Below are 23820 nucleotides of genomic sequence, written 5' to 3'. Positions count from 1 at the left end.
TTTGAAAGAGGTGCAATAGAAATGAGAAGCATTAAGTGATCAATTGGAAATAAGGGTGAAAGAAAGACAAGAATCTAGAATTGTCACTAGGGATCTGGCTGGGCAACCCAGTAAAGAGGGAAATCCAGAAGAAAAACCAAGTTTTGAGGTACAGATAATATGTTTATTTTGTATCATGTTGGATTACATGTGCCTGTGAGATCCATATAAAGATGATCCGTGGGTGGCTAGATCTGTGAATAAGGAGTTGGTAGAAAAAATTGAAGTAGTCATGCACTGTGCAACAAGGTTTTGGTCAACGACAGAACACATATACGACGATGACGTACCATATAGCCTGGGTGTGTAGTAGGTATAGAATCTCGGCTTTTGTACATGCACTCTGTGATGTTGACACAATGATGAAATCATATAACAACGTATTTCTGAAAACATATTCTCGTCATTAAATAGCACAGATTGCATCGGCAGAGGAAGGCATGGGTTAGTTTCTACTAAAGTAGAAACCCATGAGTTTACTTGTGTACCTCACTCTTTAGAGAGAATAAGGTAAATTAGTAAAAAACAAGAAGACTGGGCCTAGAGAGCCTTGAGCAATAGCAGCTTTTAAGAATCAGGGAACAAATAAAGACTTCAAGAGTATAAGAATGGGAATTAATGGCTGAAAAGAAGTAGGTAATACAGAGAGGATGATGGCACAGATGCCAAAATAGGAGAGCTTTATTTCTTCCCCTGAGGAAGGGAATAATCCAAATTGGATCAGAGAGATAATATAAGTCCCATGCTCCCCCTATGCTGCACAGAGAGGGTGACAGACAAGAACAGGAAAAGGCTAAGGGGAAGTAGCCACCAAGAGGCGCATGCCAGTATGTTCCAGATTTAAATTTAGGAAAACTGACTGTGTCTGACCTTCACCAGAGAATTATTCTCTCTTTATGATTTTTTTTCTTTTCCAAGAAAAACAATATTACTAATCATTAAAGTCTGGTACCAGATATACTCTTAGCTTTTTGTTTAGAACTACATACATACTTATTTCACTAGAGGCAGTAATATAAATTGTGTGATTGTCATTTAGAAATTTTATTTTTTTAATATTTTCATATACTTAAAAGATTTTAAAACGTAGAGAAAGAAGTAGTTCTATGAATGTTTAAAAATATTCACTCTCATATACTCAGAATTCAAATCATAGTATTTCATATAATTTTTATGTTTGCTTAAATAGAAATAAACTATTTCAAGCAAAATCTACTTTGTGGAAACACTAGTACACCAAGTTATGTAATCAACTATATTCAGATAATTAGGTTTAATTCATAATTGCCAATGGTATGCACTTGGAATTAGAGAACTTGGAGCTTTGTACTTAGAACAAAGTACTTTGTACTTTGTACGTAAAACATATAATCATCTTAGATACAAATATGCCACTCACTGGAAAAAAAATAAAATTAGTTATCTGTTTTGCAATACAAAAATTGTTATATTATTCAAAAATTAGTGTCTTACAGGAATACATATTTTCATATTAACTTACTCTATTGAATTTTTATTTTTCCTACCTAAATATAGGTCCAAGATATAATAAAATAAAAATTTTCTTATCAGTTAACTTTATATTTTACTATTATACTAACTCCAAAGGCACACACAGATATATCTTGAACATGGACTATAAATATATTTCATCCAAGTTACAGAAGGCAGTAAAGAAATCATTTCTGCTTTTGTTTAGGATAAAGGGCCTAGACTTTTTTGTCTATTAATGTAATAGAAATTAAAGTTTTATTTGTTAAATATTATATATGTAAAGAATTGACTAATTTTTCATCATTCATTTACAAAAACTTGTGTTCTCTCTCTTAAACTTATCTTCACGTCTTTATTCATCATCATGACTGCTTACTCACTAACATAACTCTGAACTTCCTTGTACCATGATCCTGTGTGTTGTTTTCCTTGATTTTTGTTTTGTTTTGTTTTTTGGTCATTTTTTTTCATTTCCTCATATGACAAAAGAAGTCCAAATGGAGGTCAGAGAAAAACGCAAATGGAAGCATAATAAACCCATATTAAATTCCTGTTTTTCAAGATGTACTAATACCTCCAACACCTCTGAATGATTCCAAGGAAATATTTCATAGCTGTTTCAAAATGAGTGTGTTAAGAACCAGATTTACTATACCCTCTCCCAAATATAGTTTTATTGTTTTCCCCACTTAGGTAAATTTTCCATTGATTAGTAGCCCAGTATAGAAACGTAGAGTTCGTTCCTTTTTTCTCTGTCTCCATCACTCCCTCCCCTTGTTTACTTACTAAATCCCTACAACCTGTAACTGGCAACTCTTCTGAGAATTCTCTACCTCAACATCACTTCATCAAAATCTCCCTAAGTGAGACTGTTACTCTTTTTTTCAACTTGAGTAATTCAGAAATTCTCTTGTTTTTGTTCTTGTGCTCTTCCCCCCATATCACAGTAGCTCCAACATATTCTTCACACGATAGTCAGAGAGCCTTTGTCAAAAGTAATTCTGATTGTGTCTCTTTTTTTTTAAACAATGACAACAAAATGAATCAAATAAAAACTAACAATTTATCATAACATTTAACAGAGTGGGTTCTGGAGTTGACTGCCGAGGACAAAGCCCAGGTCTACCATTTATTGGCTATGTAACCTTGGGCAAATTATCTCAATTCTTTCCATCTAAATTTTCCTATATTAAAAAAAAGGTGGAGTTAATAACATTCCTTTTTCTTAGAAAATAAGGAATAAATGGTACATAGCCTATGGCATTTGTATTGTGAGTTTTAAGCTCCTACTATGTGGGTTCTATGAAGCACTTTACATATTTCACTAGTCATAACTACAATTCCCTTAAGTATCTATTATCTTCAATTTACAAATGTGTCCATGCCGGCTTTTAACGTCAAGTAACTTGCTGAAAATTACACAACAGAGCCAGAATTTCAATCCTGAATGAATATTTTGACACCAAAGGCCACAGTAACCATGACAGTCCAGGCTACCCAATATCCTGCTCTCTCTGTGTCCTTTTCTGATTTCTTAGGAAAGGAACTGAATGGGTACACGCCCATCCCTGAGACACTCAGTGGTGGCTTGGAAAGTAGGGTCATGTTACACAGACATAACTGGTACTGCTATAAGCATACAGCTATCAGGGGGGATTGTGGGGAGGAGGAGAGGCAGGGTAGCTAGTTGAGAATTTTTGTGATTGTTCCTATCCTGGACTTTTACAAACTCTTCCTTATCATTCCTCATCTTTATAGTTTCTGGTGCTCAGTGGTAATGAAACACTTGCAGTTCCCTGATTAACTGGTTCCCTCAGGCATTCTCAGATCTTTCCATGTTGCACCTTTCAGCGCCCTCCTCTAGTCGATGCATTCCTATTGTAACCTCATGATAACTTCATGATAATATCAACTTCACCAAAGTATTTCCTCTTATTTCTCTTAGGCAGTGTTAAAACCTCCCCTCCTTCAACTGAAGGATTTGTATGCATGCATATAAGCATAACCAATGGACGCAAGACACTGGGGTGGGTGGGTATGGGCATGTGTGGCGGGGGTGGGGGGAGTAGGGGAGGCCGGGGGAAGGTCAATGGGGAAAAAAAGGAGACATATGTACTACTATTTGTAATACTTTAAACTATAAAATAAAATTTTAAAAAAGAATAAAAAAATAAAACCTCCTCTCCTAAGCTGCCACTATATTGTTTCTCTTCTCTACCTGTACTTGCCACACTATAATTATGTCCTGCTCACTTCTCTCTCTCTCCGACACCTCACTCTACTCTCTCTTGCATTTCCAGCCCCCTTCCCAGGCCTTCATTCCCTTCTTCTTTTTCCATAGGTGTACCAGTAATTTAGTAGCAACCTGGAAATAGAATCCCGGACTTATTTACTAGTCCAGAGATCTTTGTTAATGGACTGCTGATCTATAAACAAAGATGAAGTACAGGGATTTTAAAGCAAATATTCACAACTTATCCTGGAATTGCTTACAAGCTGACAGCTATCCAACTTATTTTTAGTTTTTATTTAAAATGAATCATATGTTCCAAAGTGACTGACAGAAACACAGCTTTGTTTCTGAAGCCAATTCTTTTCTATCATTTTTGGACATCATTCAGAGCTGTAACAGACTTTCAGGGTGTTTAAAAGCATTCATCCATGACAACAACAAATGCTAATTATCATAAAAAATAAACAGCTCCTGTTAACATCATTCTAAGAATTTCTCCTACTCCAGCACTATATTTCATCTATCATCCCATCTGTTTTGGGGGCGGGAACAAAGACTGGATGGAAGTATAATTATCATGCATCAAACTGGACAACACCACAAAATAGAAATGAATATAAATGGGAGGAAAGGCATACATAATAAGTGAATCTGGAAAGGGAAGAAGGGAACATAAATAAAATGGCACAGTGTGTCCTGCAGTAAACAGCAGATACATTGAGTCCATAATGGAGTTAATAATGTTCATCTTGTTGGGTATGTGGTGGATTTTTTTTTCCCCATTTCAGTTCACAGTGCTAGTTATAATAGGATTCCCTCCCACATGATCAAATACTCACGTTTTTTCCATTGGAAGGTTAAAAATTCTCCTATTAAATTATGTCATTAAAATTATACTTTGAGACTTTTAAATATATTCAAAAAGAATGAATCCATTTAGAAGGGGATCTTTTGTTTATCTTAAAGTCAATTCAATCACTCAAGAACCACAAGCATGAAATAAAAATGTCACACACACACACACTCACACACATACACACACATATAGTGAAGAAAGGTGGTATAGTTAGTCCTTTGTACCCACATGTCCCACATCCCTGAATTAAACCAACTGTGGATCCAAAGAAAATATTGTTGCTTTCATTATGTACTATATAGTTAGGCTTATGATAGTTGTGTCTGTACAGCTTTTTTACTTGTCATAATTCCCTAAATCATACAGTATAAAACTATTGACATAGTGTTCACATTGTATTAGATATTATAAGCAATCTAAAAATGATTTAATATACACAGGAGGATATTAGCTTATTTGCAAATACTACGCCATTTTATATAAGGGACATGAACATCCACAAATTTTGGAGTCCTAAGGGGCCTGGAAACCACTCCCCTGGGGATGTTGAGGGAAAACTGCATGTCCATAAAAATTTTGAACATTTACCAATTTTCTTTCAACTCTGAGGAGTTTTAAGATAATAAGAAATAAATACAAAATATCACATATATAAATGGGTGTGTGTGTGTGTGTGTGTGTGTGTGTGTGTGTGTGCATGTATGTATGAGGGTATGTAATATTTGGGCATCATTCACCTGAAGGAATAGAGGGAATAGAGAAGTAAATAACACATGGATTCATAATGCATGTGTATTCATATTAATATGTGACCATCCTTAGACATATATGGACTGGTTTGTAACTGAGGATGCCCTGGATGATCACATTATACAATTCAGAAAAACCATGCACATAGAAAGTTAATATTATTTATAAACATTTCACTTTTTAATCAGAAAAGCAAAATCACTTAATGTGTATTTAGACTCACTCTTCCTTATCCCAATTAAAATGTTTGTTAAATTATTTTCATTATTTTTCCAACCTTGTAACGCCTTGTTCCCTGTTCTCTTTGGAAAAAAAACCTATCTGTCGTTTTGCAGATGGCAAATTTTATTGTCAAAAGGACTGATTTCTGCATAATTCTAAATACTGAATGCATGAACAAAGTGTGTTCTTGGCACACTTTGGGAGAATTCAAATTCAAATAGATTTTAATTTTGATGTTAACATCACGGTATAGTGAAAGGTCTTAGAATAAAATATTGTAAAATTTGAATTTAAAGAGCACTATTTAGATCACCGATAAGTATCTAAGCATGAAATTCCTTATCACTATATAATAACTAGAACAGTATGCACATCCTTCAGCAATGTAACTGCAAGAAAAATTAATACTTTACTTTTACTGTTTACTTTCTTATGTTTTGAACTTATTTTAACTAATAATTGAAGATAACCATTCATATATAAATTGTGTACATTAAAACAAGAAAGTACAGCAAATATTTACTAAAGATTCCAATCAATATCACTTATTAAATTTTATTTTTCAAGTCCTAAAATATGTCTGCACATAAACATTCCCAAAATTATGAGTACTTCGATGGATATTATATTGCTTGAAATCTAAGATAAAATGTTTTCAAACTCTACTATGTTACACAGTTAAAGGTTATTACTGTTCATAAACATTCTTTGCACCTAAAGAGCTAGAAAAAATGTAAAGGCAAAATCTTGAATTACTTGACAAGTTTCATTGAAAGCCAATCATGAAGTTTTAAGTTGAATAATTTTCTTGAACCCGGCAGAAATGTTTTGGGGATAAATATTGCAATATCATATTTCATACTATTTGCATCTTTCATCCAAAATTTCAGTTGATACTAACTGATCCTCCACATAAAAAAGTGCTTCTTTTATAAATATAAAAATGCATATGATTTAACTGGGGTATTTTTGTTTGTTTGTTTGAATGTGTGAAATTAGTATTGATGTTTAATGCCAAATATCTTCCCATTCCTCCGTTTAAAAAAAAGCACACAAGACTACAGTAAGCATCTTGAGTAAGTTTCAGAACAAAATTATTGATATTTAAAACATAGCCCCGAAGGCTACTGATCTTTCTTACCAGTGCTGTCATCATACACGACTGTGACAGTTTTCCACTTGAAGAACTGCACCAAGTCCAAAATGGCACGGCTGAGTGAAGAGAAGTCTGGGTAGAGACTGACATAGAAGGAATCTTTGTTGTCTGACACCTGGTGCTTCCAGCGGGTCTGTATGTGGGGAACCCCCAGCGCGTTGCAGATGGACTGCACGGCGTTTGCTGAAGAGCTGTGCGAAGGCCCGAAGATGGCAGCCACCCCAAGGGACAGCTGATCACAGGCTGAAGAGGAGATAGAAGTCTGTCAATAATGAGAGCGATGCCAGTGTGCCAACATTACCACATTATTTATGTAAGCCCAAAGGAATTATCTGAAGAAAGATGTGTGTGTGTTTTTTAAATATAAAACCTACATTTAGCTAATTTTACATTTTGTCTAACTCTAAATATTTTCAGTTTCTTAGAAGGAAATTAATTCACCCAGGCACCTGCAGCTCAGTGCTCAAATAATTTTGCAGACAATGTCAAGGGAAGGAGAGAGATCAGGAGACAGAGGAGGATTACTCTAGAATTCAAGAGGGGAATGTTCATTTTAGAAGAACAGTTCTTATAAGGGAGTTGGGAGAAGAGTGTTCCTTCCCAAATTCACTGGCCATTCTCTACAATTTGAATTCTTTTTATCAGAACCCATTTGGTCCCCTTCCCCATCCAAAAACTATGGCCACATACAACTAAGTATTTGCTTATATATAATAGTCAAGCTTATGCATGCAACCACCTACACATAACCTAATATAGCTCTAAAAAGGCTGATTTCATATGGATTAATTTCATTAGGTAGAAAGTCATTTAGATAAGTGTTTAATTATCTTTATTTGACTTTTGGGTACTATAAGTATTTTATATTAATCTCATTTATTCTTTAAAGTTTATATTTCTTCCTGGAAAATTTATGCATATCAATGATAAGCAGAATAATCAAGCGAGTCATAAATAATCTAGATGGTTTCAGATGAGAATAGATGTATTGTGATAGGACTTTCAATTCTTTAAGATACACTGAAGTGAGTTTGAGCTTAGGCAATGAATAGTTATTGGAAACATAAAATCATCTTTAAATATTTGAATACCTGGCCTGTGAAAAATGCTTAAGTTTGTTTCATTTGGTTGGAAAAGGACAAATGGTTAGCAGATTCTCACAAATTTTGATGCAATTTAAATTAAAAATTAAATTTAAAAGGAAATAAGAAATGTCCAAAAATGGAGTATTTTGCTCTAAGGGGTCCATCCCTACAAATATTTAAACTGAACTATGGAGAATTGTTATCGGGATTTAGGTGTGCAGACCCGATCTTCCCAAGATAGTTTATGAGTCTGATGTATAAAATATTCTTGTATTTTCTTTCAGACAATTTGCTGAATAAAATGTCATGTAATGGATAGATTAAGCATAGAGATATTTAATAACTGAGTAAATTTCAGTTGAAAAAACCCACTTGTTTAAAATGATTGAAATTCTGAACCAACAGAAAGGCTAGAGTCTAAAATTTTTCACTCACTTGGATCTTATTTCACATACATTGAGAATAAAAAATCTTCTTTCACTAAGTTTTTGACAAGTCACACATCAAGAAAATTAAAAACATTATATTAGGTTATTTAGAATGTTCCTAAGTGTATTTCAAATAAGAATTTGAGTGTTGAGTTATCAAAGGAGTTATGTAAAATCAATGTATTATTCAAATAATAATTCAAGGATTAATGCTACAAAATATGCACTTATTGAACAAAACCATATTACCTATTAAAAGTATAAAACCATACATACATCAGAGAATATGTACAAATTTAAAATTTTAATTTTTGCCTATGAAAACACATTTTAAAACATTTTAGGAATGTCCAAAATAAATAAGTTATTTTATAATTAACCATTAATATCCTTAGCAACACATATTTATTTATTTAATCCCCCATGAGGTTAAAAAAACTGTATTAGATATCCCCTTATATTATCCTTTTACATATTTGCTGTGCAAGAGCTTCACAAGATAAGATCCAAACCATGATAGTCACCTTTCAACATCTCACAAATGAAGTTATTCATACACTTATTTGAGTTTTTCCTTCTTCTCGAAGTCAATTAATGAATTTGATTCCCAATGGATGACAAAATTTATAAATTCCTTTTAATATTTGAAAACCAAACACATTTAGCATCTCATAATTTTGCTTGGGTATTCCCAGGACAGTAACCTGTTTGTTGTTAGAAAATTCTAGTTCTTCCTTTTTATGTTGCACCTTTGAAATCCATTAAGAAATATATTAATATTTTATTTATACTGCACTCATATTTCATATTCTTTGGTCTAAGTGATTTTAGTGGAGACAGAGCTTCTTCTTAATGGAAATAATCATAAACTATGTCACAAATCAAATGCACTGTCTTCCAGTTAATGACTTATTTTGTAATTATCATCCTAATTATAGTATTTCTCAATAAACTTTACCCTTTTTTCAGCCTTTAAAACCTTTCATCACTCTGACATGGTTCTGAAATATGGAAACTTATTTGTATTCATAAAGATATGAATTCAAAGGGCAGACAGAATATAGGATTTGATAAACACTACATAGCTGGGGGAAAAGAAGGATTCTTTGATCTCAAGAAATATTGTATCTTATCAGCTTTCATTAATATTAATGAGCTTAGGAAGAAATCTTCACCAAGGTAGAATTATAAATAATTGTGTACACTCCCCTCAGTGTAAGGTAGCTAATAAAACAATATTAGCATGACAGAAAAGCAAACTGTGTTAAAAAATAGAGATTTAGAACAAATGCTTGTAAGGCCATTATTTGGAAGAAAATGTATATTATGAAATTTAATTCTTGTTACATGAATGCTATCTATGCCCCCCAAAAAACCCTCCCACTTAAACAGAATATGAACATCAAAACATCTCTCCAAACACATTTACTGTTGTTTGGCTAAAATAATGCCTTGATAATAGTTTCTCTATTAGTTTTCTTCATATAAAAATGTTAAATTCATGGCCCACAAAATTATTTCCTATTCTGATCATTTAAAATACAGTTTTACAACATTAATGATAAAACAAAATTAATAAAGTATTCTAATTATCTCTTCATAAAGTCCAATTTTTATCATTGGTCATTTATTTTCAGTTACAAGAAAGAACATCAAGTGGTTAAAAAATGGACATTGATTATACATACATTAAAGATTGTTCAAAATTTTCTAATAAAGCTTAGAGATCATGTGGAACTATAGGGTTTTCAAGGTAGACAGTAAATTAGGACCACAGTAATAATGTAATGGAGTTGACTGATAATCAATCAATCATTTGATTGAAAAAGCAATTTTACTATTACGGATCTGATTGCATTTCTTGTTATAAGCACAATTATTTGCCAAGGGTAGTCACATCATTTTAACTTCCTTGATAATTTTAGGTGCATTTTGAAAAGAAACCTTTTGTGAAAATATTTCTAACTATCCTATATAATAAAAGGCTAATATGCAAATTGTCCCCTCGACTGGGAGTTCAACTGGGAGTTCAACCAGGGGGCGTGGCTGGCCGGCCAACAATTGCCCGCAGTCCATCCCCTGGCCAGCACTGTCCCCAATGGACCCCCCTCCCATCAGGGCGGGCAGGCCGGACCCCACCCTTGCATGAATTCGTGCTCCAGGCCTCTAGTTTAGTTATATTTGAAATTAAAAAATCTCTTTAGAATACCTGGAAATTTGAAATCCAGAACACATAATGCTAAATATCTATCAATTACCTTTCTTGGATGCTTCGAAACTGTCATAGAGGTTTATCTTCTGGGTGTCGTAGGTTAGGGTAGTATTGGGCAACAAGGTTCTGTTTCTGTTGATGGTGTTCACAGCAAATCTGAATGCAAGTTCCTCAGCTCCCATCGGGCCGGATTCCACATATTCGAAAATACCACCTGGGAAAAAGGAAGAATCATCACACAATTTTTACGAGATAGAGAAAATGTCAACATTTTTCTACATTTCTAAGTGTGTATATGTCTTTACATGTGTGCATGTGTGTATATGTGTGATTTGTTTACGTACATGGAGTTTGGGCTTACTTTTTTCTGTGAACTTGAATATGTGGGAGATGCTCTTTCAGAGAAATCCATAGTGGCAAAATTATCTTGGTATTACTAACTAAATTTAACATAATTTCATCTTTAGTAACTGCTTTTTTTAGTGCCTATGTATATAGAGATCTTGACTTAGGAACTGAATATTATCCCTCAAAATTTTACACAGTTCCAGAACAATCTTCTACCTATAATAATAAAAGCATAATATGCTAATTAGACCAGACATCCGGATGACCTTCTGGACGAAGTCCAGTCTGCAAGGGAAGCCCAGGTTCTGGGTGCCTGCTGGCGGCCAGAGGCAAGGAAGGTCTACTCTTGCACGAATTTCGTGCATCAGGCCTCTAGTATTGACATAAAGCTATCGAGTTAGGCATTGGGGAAAATCATATTAATTTGTCTATATTAATTCAGAAATCAGAATTCTTTGAAACGATATTATGCCACTTATTGTATTAGAAGCCCAAAATACTTATTAACGCAAATTTCAGCATCTTGCAAAAAAAGAGAACAAGAATGAAGTAGCATCTCTCTATTTGTGTTACTCAGTGTTTTTTTTTCAGAAGGTACGTGACATTTGTGGAAGATAACTCTCACAAAAAGTGAAATCTTTTAACAGGTGAATAGCACTGTAGCATATATTTTTCACCAAAAGTGTGGAGTAGAATTTAAAAACATGACCCTTCTGTTTGTCACCTTCTATCAGCTATGTCTCTGTCCAGTTCCCTCATTCTTGTCCCAGCCTTTTTTCTTTTTGACATCAGCTCTCTCTCTTCAGTTATGGGTGACTTAACTGAGACTGCTGCCTCCAACAGAATTCCTTCCTTATTGTTACTTTGATGAATGGAATAAAAGGGGAGCACCTGATACCTGATACCCTCCAACCTCTGTCCTTGGGAAACTAGTACTTAATGAAAAGAGAGCATTTATCTTTCTCTCTTTCAAATTTCACACCATGTACTCCCAGCATGATCATTCATAAATTAAACTCCCTGAATAAGCCATTTCCACAGCTTGCAATTCATATCTCTTCAAAAGTCTTTGATATATGAAAGTCATATGATGATACTATGAGAACTACATCTGATAAATTAGTATGCAGTTATGTATGGTAACAATTCCTCTAAATGTGAGGAATTAGGACTCAAAAAGATATGACGGTGATCAGACAAATTTATATTCAGGAAGTAGAAAAATTATTTTACACCATATTTGTTTGCAATAGTTCTCTTATTTATTCAACTAAATTGATGGTGTAGTCACAGAGTAATCAACTTGTTGTGAAATAGTACTCTGAATATATTTAAAACCTTTGGTAACTCATGCTAAGCACAAGGTTAAAAACTATTTACATGCCTAATGGGTGTCAAGAACCAAATTGGACCTCTTATATATGTGGAGGAAGACAGTGCTATGATCATGAACTGCCGAGCCATTATGGATGGGCTTACATTCTGGCTCTGCCACTTGCCATCAAGTACATTTAGGTAGTTCCTTAAATCCTCAGTCAGTTTCTTCTCTAAAAAAGGGATGATAATGGAGACTATGCATAGAACTATTATAAAGATTAAATGTTATATCATAATGAAAAAGTTAGAACTGTGGCTGCCATAGAGTAAGCACTCAACAAGTCTTTAAGATTTCATTTAATCTTCAAAATAATCCCAAGTAATATTACACACTGGTCAAAGGTCATATATAGCTATCAAGTGGCAGAGCAAGCATTTAGAATCTGCTGGTGCCTGACTTCAAAGCACTTGCCTATTCTACTACAAACTAGTCGTTTTCTTCAAAATTTCATTCAGGCAAAATACACAGAAATTCCTAAAATGTTAGATATACTAACCTTAATAATAATGTGTGAGAAGAAATGTAAAATCGTATTTATGAAACAGAAAAATAATTGAGCAATTGGAAAGACCTTCTTAAAGTTATTTAGGAATGAAAAATAAATTATAAAAAAATCAAAACCTGAAATTGTTTCTTAATGGCAAAATAAAATGAAAAAAATGAATTTTGTACTTTCTTCCTTGTCAAATTATAGTTTCTGTGGTATAACTACAAAATAAAGATAAGATGATCAATATTTGATGATGCTGGGTTAAAATTTTCCTATCTTTTACTCTTTTCAAAGTAAAAAATTTAAATTCAACTTTAAGTTTACATATTTATCATTATTTGAATATTTAAAGAAATCTTTGTAATTGCTCTAGGAAACCCATTTTCTCCATTAATTGAACAACATGAATAATTAATTTTTATTGATTCAAAGCCACAGTTTAAATTTTTGTATATAAAAATAAAAACATCTAGATAATGCAAAGCTTTCCAAACACAATATCTTTTATAACACTTCCAAAACATTAACTCAAGAAAACAGATTGCTGGACCTGATGTATACAGGGAAGGTATGGACAGAGAGCATAAAAAAAAAACAAAAAACAATAAAGAATTACTTTTTAAAAAAGTTAGGTGAGTGCCTTAAGTTGAGGTATAAAAAAGAAGTTGTAATTCTATTTAAAAAATTGGAAAGTTTTAATAATATCCAATATATAAATTGATCAAACATTAATCAAATATTAAAATGCAGTCACCATATTAGTTATTATAGACACTTGATAGATTTCACTAATTAATCTTAACTTAAAATGACTTTTAGAAAACAAATAATAGAGTAAGAATGATACTTTATTAAGATAAAAACACATATTAACAGTAAATATTATATTTAAGATTAAAGTAAAAATAAGTCTCATTAAATTTAATATGGTTGGTATAAATGGTAGATATAAAAATACATTAGTAATTACATCAAAAGTAAATGGAATAAATTCAGATTTTAAAGTTTAAGATTATTAAACAGGCTAAAAAGGCACAAAACTGTAATCCCCTTACAAGAGAAATAGTGAAAAATGGGGGAACAAGCAGCAAAAATTTGTCCTAAAACCACCTTAACCAAACAAAAGCTAGTGAAGATATTCTAAGATTAGAGAAAATAGATTTGATGGCAATAAAAAAGATAGAGATAAAGCCTGCAATTCATAAGGAGATAGGGGTCAATACACAAGATGATATCATAATTCAGAATCTATATAATCTAGTAAAAAAATGCCAAGATATTGACAAAACTAGAAGGAGAAATAGATCACAATGGGAAATTAATACACCACTCTGAGTAGCTAGTAGATCAAGCAGGCAAAAACAGCAGCTAAGATTTAGAAGATCTAGCCCTGTCCCAGTGGCTCAGTGGTTGAGTGTTGACCTATGAACCAGAAGGTCACAGTTTTATTCTTGGTCACATGCCGGGGTTGCGGGCTTGATCCCCATCTCTCTCTCCCTTTCCATTCCTCTCTGAAATCAATTTTAAAAAGTATTTTTTTTAAAAAAAGAAATAAACAGAAGACCTCAATCCAGGTCTTTTAATCACTATGCTGTACTGTTTCCTGCTGGATAACATTGCCTCTCTTTATCCTAAAATTCTGGTTGTTTTCACATGGGTTTCCTTTTTCTGAATAGTAAATACTTCTAATTCCTTAAAACAGATTTAGAGTTTTACATCCATATGAAATATGTCTTTAACATTATAACACTGATTTTTGTGAGGTTGGGGGATGCCAGCCTAGTTACCAGCGTGTTGCAAGTGGAAAAATACGCACATGATCCATGGAAAAATTAATAAATAGGTCACATCTTCCCAAAAGGGAATTGTGTGGAAAGCACATAGTAAAGGTATAAGTTTTCCAAGGAGGAGAACAGTGACCCATCTCAACTTCACACTGAGAGATACCTACCACTCTTCCTGCTTGCTTTTGATTCCCTTGGGCCAGGAAACAATAGTTATTTCTAATTTAATGAAAGGAGTGCTTCCAGTATTTTTAGCTATATTTCTACAAACAATAATGTTCTTCATTATAATGTTACAAAGTTAAATTCAACCAAGCATGCACATTAGCACCTTTGTCAATGTTTCAAGTAAACTAAAAACTGTACGAACATGAGACCAATAAAATTTTTGTCTGTGAAATGTCCTGAAATTGTTTGCAGTTTTAGCATTGTTTATAGTCGTTCAACTATAGAAAGCATGAAAGCTACTCTTGCATACCTCCTTCTCCATCTACCATAGGCAATTCAGCTCAAACTTGTGCTAAGCATTTGGAAAAAGAAAGCTGCTGATTGCAGGCCAGAATAAAGAATATGAGACAGAAGGCAGTATATAAACTGAAATCGAGTTGCAGGAAATAATGTCCGAGTCCCATTGCACAAAAATTGGTTGTGTTCAGGCATGTAAATACGCTTCCTTATTTTAAAAACAAATATGCTTTTAACATTATAAACCTCCTACTGTTTGCAACATATTTTTCGCTACTGAATAGAAAATAGGTGTTGATTTTTTTCCCTACAAATGGACGGTTAAATCATAGGGAAGACCTTGGAGTTACACATTCTAATAATACAAATTTAAAGTATACACACTGCATACTGCGAAGAAAATTGGGAAATGGCTACTTAAATGTTAGAAATTTAGACCCAGAAGAAATGCATACTGATTGGGAAGGCAGATGCTTGAATAATATCAAGATATAAATAGAACAGATCAAACTGAGATAACAGAGAAGGCAGCCACATGAATAACTACCATATAAAGAGTATAAATAACAATAACTACTTGAAGGACAAGAACACACATTTTAATTATATTGATTTTTTTTAAAAAATATAGGTCAGCTAAATTTTAAAAAGGCAAAAAGTGATTGAATTACCAAGCCCCTTCACTATCCACACCTCTGTTTTCTCTTAAAGGAATGAGCTGGGTGAAATGATCTTGAAGATCAGAGATTCAGAAAACTCGTAAGTCTAAGATTGCTTAGTAAATTGGGGTGTATCACTGATTCTGTCAGAACCTAAGGTTTGGTTAAATGCCAATCTGTTTCAAATATGATATACTCCTTAATATTCTAACTTTCATTTGCAAAAAGAAAAAATTCATTTGAAAAGCCATGTATCAAAATATTACTGAGTTCAACCAATAAAAATAAAAAACTAGATGCAAATATGTTGAGTTTCCAAGAGCATTTAGATGTTATGTGGCTAACTAGAGATTTTTTTATTGTCTAAAGATTTACATATGTCTCCTTTTTCCCTGATTGCTCCCCCCCTCACCCCAGGCAAGCCCCCACCGCCCCAGTGTCTGTCCATTGGTTATGCTAATACGCATGCGTACAAGTCCTTTGGTTGCTTAAACTAGAGGTATTAAATAAACTTCCTTAAGTTTAAGTTCAGAAATAGTAATAAGATAGATGCTTACCAAATTTATATTTTAAAAAATCAGAAATGAATTTAACAGTAATAGTGCAATCCATAAAGTGACCTAAATATGTAATTCAAAATTATATATAAAATAATTTATATTATTCATATGGAATAGAACTTCAAGAAAGTCACTGCATTCCCCTTTTCATATTTATTTTGCAATTTCTTCAAAAATCTTCCTATGCCATTAATTGGACTATTCACTATCACATATGTTTATTATTTTGTTTTAAATGAGTGGATAAAGGAAGGTAAAGAAAGGAACTGTTTACTTCTAACTTTGGGGCAAGATTTCTTAAAATCCTTAAAAATATCATTTCTCTTTCTTAACATATTTTGATAATGCTATACTGGTTAGCATTCATGTTACCATTAATAATACCATATCATCTCCTTTGTGAAGACCACTTCTCTGCAAACACCCACATAAAGATTTCAAGCCTCCATTGCAACATGGTTTCATTCCTCTTTTCTCGTCCTTCTCACAGCATAAAGTGGCATAACCTGTTACCATACATGGTCTCTCTGAAAACTCTGAGGACAGGAGAGATAACTTACTCATCTTTGACCTGTTGGACTTAACTTGGTGCCAGCACACAATGTGCTCAGTACACATTAGAAGAATAAACTACTAATATGCAGAGGGGCTATGAGAAGGCATTGCAAGTATTAATACAAAATAAATGGAAGAAAATCAAAATCATATTTTACATCAATAAAATATAAAACAAATATAGTAGAAATTAATCAAATGGCTATACTTTATGTCCCCTTTCCCAGGCAACTAAGAGAATCGTGTAGATATGATTGTGTCCCTTCCTCCGTGTTTTCCTTCACAGTAATCCAAAAAGCCTCAAGTATCTGCTACAGCCCCTTACAAAGTGTTGTGAGTTATGTTTGTAATGAGAACAGTTTATGGAATAAAAGACTGTATCTCTAAGGCTAATGGCTAATAGGGATTTATGTAAAAGTTCTTATTCCTCAGAATTAGTGTGAGCACTCAATAATGGGTACTATTTCCTGAGAATTAAAAGCCGAAAGAATACAAAACAGGTGTAGAGAGAAAATATTGCAGAAAGTTGTTTGTCAGGAAAAATTTAAAATTGTAAGTATAGTATTAAAGTTAGTAACTTTCCTTCTCCAATCATCTAACTCAAAAAAGCATTGTAAAAATTTTAATTGCATATAATGTAAGCCAGTGGAGATCTAATATATAAATAATGTACATAAAAGTGACTATGCATGTAAGACTGATATTTATCCACAAAGACTCATACAAAAGAAACATCTGAAGAAAACTTAACCAACCAGCTAGTTAATCCGGAGACAAAATAGAGGAGAAAATATAGTGGCCTGACACTGTCAAATAAAGCAAAAAAGGTCACTGACCAAAATATTTATACTGACTCTATGTAGGCACAGCCTAAAAGGATACATTTTTTTTTATGGTCAAATGAAATGACCCAGCTGTAGATGATGGAGTTTTGTGTGTTCAGGATGGAGAGTGAGTTGAAACACACACACACACACACACACACACACACACACACACACACACCAGACAGATTTTCATTTACTAAAATGAATACTACCCTTGAATATTTCATTTAAACTGGTACTACTTCTAAATATCTGAGAAGTGAATTGCGAATCTATAATTAAGCAAAGCTTTTTAAAAATGCTTCTAAAATTCATTAATTGCTAACGATAACTAGCCTATAAACTTTTTGTGCATTTGCTCAGTGTTGAATTTCCAGCTCCTATCTGTCTGTCAGACAGTAGGTGCTCAATAAATATTCCTTGCACTGATGTAATTTTTTTTTGTCCTGTGAATCAAGGAATAATCTTTGAACAAGTAATTCTACAGAATAAATAGTATTAGTTGAAAAGGCAAACTACATGGATATTGAAGAATTAGACATTATACCTTAAATTATATATGTTCAAAGATGTTCAAAGCAGTATTATTTTTAATGATGAAATAAGCTAGAAGCAATGTAAATGTACATCATCTGGGGGTTGGTTCTCTACAGTATTGCAAACCACCAATGGAATAGTGTACAACCTTTAAGATTCTTGGGTAGATATACATTATTGACATGAAAAATATTCAGGATATATTCCTCATGTAATAGCAAGTCAAAAGTAGTAGTCAGCATGTTTTTAAGAGGCGATATTGTGTATTGGTTAAAAATAAGGAAGCTGAAGTCAACCTATTTGGGTTCATAGCCCAGTTTTGCCTTTGTACTGTGTGGCCTTAGACAAATTACATAATTTCTTTATTTCATTGTCCTATTGGAAAAAACAATAGCTATATTATCAGAATTACCAAATACCAACTTCATAGATTTGTTGTGAAGATTAAATGAGAGAATAGAGTAAAATCCTTAGAACAACAGTGCTATATAAATAAAACATAGCTATTCCAAGTAAACATGCACATAGAGAAATATCTCTGAAAGGATATGCACCAAAATATTAATGGAAGATATCTATGAATAAAGAGATTATAGATAATTACTATTTTCTGGACTTCTTAAAATAAAAATAAACTTTATATATCTGAGGTACCTTTATAGAAAGAAAACAACTTTTGATTATGGAGTAATTTGGTACAGAACATTATACAAGTTTAGATTCTTAGCATTGGACAGAACCCAAGCAAAAGGGAGAATGTTTCCAATCATGAGGAAATATCCAAATATAGATTCAGCAAATTTAGCCCATCACCATAGAAATGAACCTCTTTATCTTTACAAAACAATGACCTTGAAAGTTGAACTAAAGATGACCTGGTTTTAGAAAGCTGATTCAGATCAGGCAGAGACAAGGACACTTTTATATCTCCTACCTCCCTCCCCAGAACAGCACTTTCCAATGTTTTTTGAGTATGTGAGCAATTTGGTTGAAATTTTTTCCCAAACTTCAGATGTGCTAAGCAACTCAAAATTAAAACTGTTGTTGTTAAACTTAGAAACCAATTGTGAGTTGAATAAAAATAAATAAATTAAAATATTTTAAAATTTATGTAAAACAAACACATGAAAACAACTTTAAACTATTTAACATGTCTTCTGCTTTCCACCAAGCTGATAATGGGAAAGGTAGCTGATAATACTGAGATTGGATATCCAGATGCAGTGAAGTGGATTTGCAAGCAATCAGAATGGCCAGGGGGTCTTTTGCAAATTGAGTTTAATAATTAGCCCCTGGTCTAAGGTCTTCTTTGACTAATCATTCATTTGAGAGATGGATTATGGCAGTAATATTCATGTTATCAATTTTTACCCGACTGCTCTTGGCTTCTTAGCCCAAAATTTGCAAAAACATGTAAATGATGCTGATTGCATACTGAAAAACCTTTGCCAAGATTTCTTGAGGTTATCCTGACATTACTGGTTACACTAAGCTGGCACTTTCCTACAGGCTCTAGAATGCTTAGACCGCTATACAAATTGATATAAAGGTTAATTCAATTGATTCCAAGAAAGACAAATAACTCCTTAGCTGGGTAGCATCCATGTGAGAACAATAAAAAGCACACTCTCTTTCTACCCCTGGCAAGTTAAGGAATGACAGGTTTCAGCAACATTTTCAAACACTCACATTTGCATAAAACCACAGATCAGAAGAATGACTTTTAGTACTTAACAATTCAAAAATCAACTCTCATTCACTGTTCCGTTTATCATAACAGATGTTCTGATCAACATTCCCAGGTCAACACGTACAGGGTACATGTTTATATAATTACAGGAGAAAAGAGGTTAACACATTGTGCCTCATCCAATACTGTCAACATGAACCCATACAACGATTCACACAGGGGAACAGTGAGAGTAAATGCAACACTATAAATATACATAACTCACAGCCTAAACTGCTTTCCAGCCCAACCTCCCAAAATGGATTTCTCCCAGTAGACATATAAGAACCAATATATATCCCTAACTGCCTGGTATGACCTCGCTGAAGGCAGCCTAGAGGCAGAGACAGAATTTCTACTATATTTGTTGGATGCTATGAATATGTATTTAGCTTTTGTCAGAGAACAACAAATATCCCATAATCCTAATGTGAGTAAAAGTGCCATTTGCTTTTCTTCTGTCTTTGTGACAAAGAAAACATGGCACAAAGTACACTTCAGAGGAAAGAGAACGTTATTTATGGACAGTTCACAGAACAAAGATATTGAGAAAATGCTACAAATGTAAACAAAGATATTCTTTCTTAAAAGCAGCAACCGTATTTTTTGTTTCTTTGTTTGTTTGTTTTTTTAGGCTGTTATGTACATTGCCTGTGTATAAATCCAACTGAGTTTTCTCTGGTATGTGTTGTTTAAATACATTATACATTTAATTGTTTGTATAAATATAGATGCTTAATTATACTATAGCACACTTATGTGAATTTACAAGAATAATTAAAAGGCATCATAGTTATGCTAAGTGTTTCAGGGTGGTGGTTTAGGGCCTGAGATCCTAACTCTGGTTTGGCCATTAACTAACTGTGAACTTTAATCAAGTCAGGTAAGTGTTCTGGGCCTCAGTTTACCTAGTTGTGAACTGAGAAGCTTGAAGCACTCCAGTGATACCAAGGCTCAGGCTGTTCTTTTCCATCTCCTTAACTCCAGTGCCCAGCACAGTGCTTAGCACATAAGAGATATTTAGTGAACATCTGTGGAAATGAATCAGTGAATTATTTAATGAATCAATGAATAAAGGCACCCATAAGACCCTTGCCAATCTAAACTGTCCATGACTTAATGTAGTTAATTTGCATGACACACAAAACATTAAAATTAAATTTTGGTTCTGAGGCAAATGTGGGTCACAACCCAAATCCTTAGTCTTGTCTGAACCACATACCTGGTCTAGAGAACGCAAAGTTAATCCAATGGTTTAGCTGAGTCATCCAGAGAGAGCCCAGCAATACAGGCAAAGATGGAGACCTTATCCGTGATCAAATTTCTACTTGTGATAACTTCATTAACCACTGAGCTCGTACTGAACCCCAGAATAATCAGGGTTTAGGATCTGGAAGAGGAGCCGCACACAAATGATTTCTGTCAGCCTACTGCCTTTCATGGTCATGCCACATCCATTAGAAAATAATCTTATTCAAGAATAGGAAGCCACTCCACTTTCTAGAATCAGGTTAGGGATTTGAAATAATCCAATCACTATATCCCCACCCCATGAAATTATTATGCTAATGAGTTACTCTCTACAAAATCATTTTTTATGGCTTTTATACAAACGTGGAATGAAAGGTTAAGAAGAAATAACACTGATTTCAGCTTATTCCAAGGACATCACAGAAGGTATCTAATCATATTGTCCTTATAAGAAACCTAAATATCTGCATAAAAAGTTTTTTTTAGCTAAGGTGAATTGTGCCACTATAAATAACCTCCATTTCTAGCAGTTTAAAGAACAATTATTTAAGCTTTTTTTTTTCCTTTCTACATGGTCCCCAATATGAATCGCTATTGGAAGGAAAATGAGGAAAAGAAGGAAGGTAAGGAAGCAGGGGCTGGGGGGAGTACAGGGAGGAAAAGGAAAGAGAAAGGAGTAGGAGAACTAATGACTTCAAAGCACTTGGTAAAGAACAAAGTGTTTCCATAAGCATGCGCAGCTTCACTATTGGGTGAAAAAAGTATTAATACTGCTTCATTTTTTCAGGTGAAAAATCAGTCTCACTCAAGAGACTTGCTCAAGAATGATCATATAGCAAGGAGGTGATACAGCGAAGACGCAAACTCAGGTCTTTTGTATATAAACATAAAATCTTTCTATTGCATTTTGTCACAAAATATGCATTTTGTTAAGAGACAGTGAAACATAGGCATTTGTGGGGAACCAATATAGGGTTAAGCCTCGGACTGACCTGTTGGCAAAGTCACAAACAAGGCCCAGCTTAGAGGGCTCAGTCCTCTTAGCATAATTAGGCTTGACCTTATAACACTCCCTAGATCTTATCTGGGAAGCTAATGGGCTGAGGGAAGTGCAGGAAGTGTAACTATGGTCAAAACAGGTGAAACTCACAAGAACTGGTAACCACTACCTTGTTTACCTCTGACTATAAATGGTTGGTGCTGCCTGAGCACCAGCGGAAGTCCTTCCTCTTGAGTTGGACTTACCTGCCTGGCCCCCAATATTCCCAAATTATCTCGTGTCTTTTCTCTTTCATTTGTGTGCGGCTCCTCTTCCAGATCCTGAACCCTGAACCATGCGGGACGTGGAGGGAAACATTTGTGACAGATATTCATTAAAAAATTAAAATGGTGACAATTTATCTCTCATGGAATCATACCCAGCCAAAATGGAGGGGTATATAACAATGGAACTGTTTCATCCAGTAATCAAGTAAGATTACAAAACTCATTAACAATTGTGATCCCTCCCATTTCACTATATTGTTCTTGTATTTCTCCAAATGTACAGGCCTGCTTTCAGTTTCAAGAGTCAAGTCACCAAATGCTTTCAGGACTTAGTACATTTAATTACAAATTATAAAAGGAAGATTTCAATACTATTTTTAAAATCTATATATATAAAAGCCTAAGTGACCAGCCGACCTTTCGACCCTCCGACCTTTTGACCATCTGACCGGTAGCTATGGTGCACACTGACCACCAGGGGGCAGACGCTTAACACAGGAATGGAAACCACAGGCATGGAAACATGGAACAGACTGATGAATTTCAGAGGGAAGGGGGGAGGGGAGGGGTGAGGGTGGGAAGAGATAAATCAAAGATCTTATATGCATACTAGAGGCCTGGTGTATGGATTCGTGCCCCAGTGGGTTCCCTTGGCCTGGCTTGTTGGGATTGGGCTGAAACTGGCACAGTGCATGGATTTGTGCACTAGTGGGGTCCCTCGGCCTGGCCTGCAGGGATCATTCCCCGAGGGGTCCTGGATTGCGAGAGGGCACAGGCCAGGGCGAAGGACCCCAACGATGCACGAACCCATGCACCCGGCCTCTAGTTTTATCTATAAAGAAACTAAAATATCATATCTTGCTTAGTAAAGAGTAAAAAAAATGTTCATCATCAGCTAAGTCATTACACATTTAAATAAATTATTGGCTTTTAAACTATAATTATGTGGATAATTAACCATCTTCTTGTCTTCTAACAGTCCTTCAAATACCCTTGGGTCTGAAATTTCCCTTTGGCCATTGATTAAAATGAGTGTTACAAAATTTGGAAAAAGTTTATTTTTCCCAAAGGCAATATTTACTTTTGCTAAACTCTAACAGCACTCAAATCTGTGCCATTTATCACTTAAATATACATTGTGTTTCCTGGTTTTTTATTTCTGTTATAGTTTTACGTATATTAAACTAGGCTCCCAAAAAACTTCGTGGCTCCAGAGGGGAAAATGAAAGATATCTGAAAAATTTTAAAATAGATTTATTGGTAGCTACCAATATCATTCACTGGTTATATTCATGTGCATGAATCTGTTGCCATTTTATAATTATACATTACATGTTGCATTAAGTTTTTACTTTAAAATATTTTAATTTTTATGACTAGGGAGATTTTAAGCCAAGTTTTGAAATGGTCATAATTAACCTTTTAATGAGAAGCAGGAATTCAATCTGCTTTTTAATTTTCTTGGGATAATTTGTAACTAACCTTTACTCCTCGCA

At 33.9% G+C, this 23820-nt stretch overlaps 1 protein-coding gene across 1 annotated transcript in view; it reads right to left on the bottom strand.

Annotated features, from left to right (window-relative positions):
• GRIK2 (glutamate ionotropic receptor kainate type subunit 2) overlaps positions 1 to 23820 on the bottom strand; it is a 552508-nt gene that overhangs the window by 341166 nt on the left and 187522 nt on the right. The window contains exons 3-4 of the mRNA XM_014464175.2: positions 10522 to 10689; positions 6736 to 6993 (exon numbers count right to left, since the gene is read on the bottom strand). Of these exons, the coding sequence (XP_014319661.1) occupies positions 6736 to 6993; positions 10522 to 10689 (426 nt within the window). The remainder of the gene's footprint in view (positions 1 to 6735; positions 6994 to 10521; positions 10690 to 23820) is intronic.

Source organism: Myotis lucifugus, unplaced genomic scaffold (assembly GCF_000147115.1).
Source record: "Myotis lucifugus unplaced genomic scaffold, Myoluc2.0 scaffold_240, whole genome shotgun sequence".
Taxonomy (NCBI): Eukaryota; Metazoa; Chordata; class Mammalia; order Chiroptera; family Vespertilionidae; genus Myotis; species Myotis lucifugus.
The sequence above is the reverse complement of the archived record's forward strand: the minus strand, read 5'-3'. Positions and strand labels throughout refer to the sequence as shown.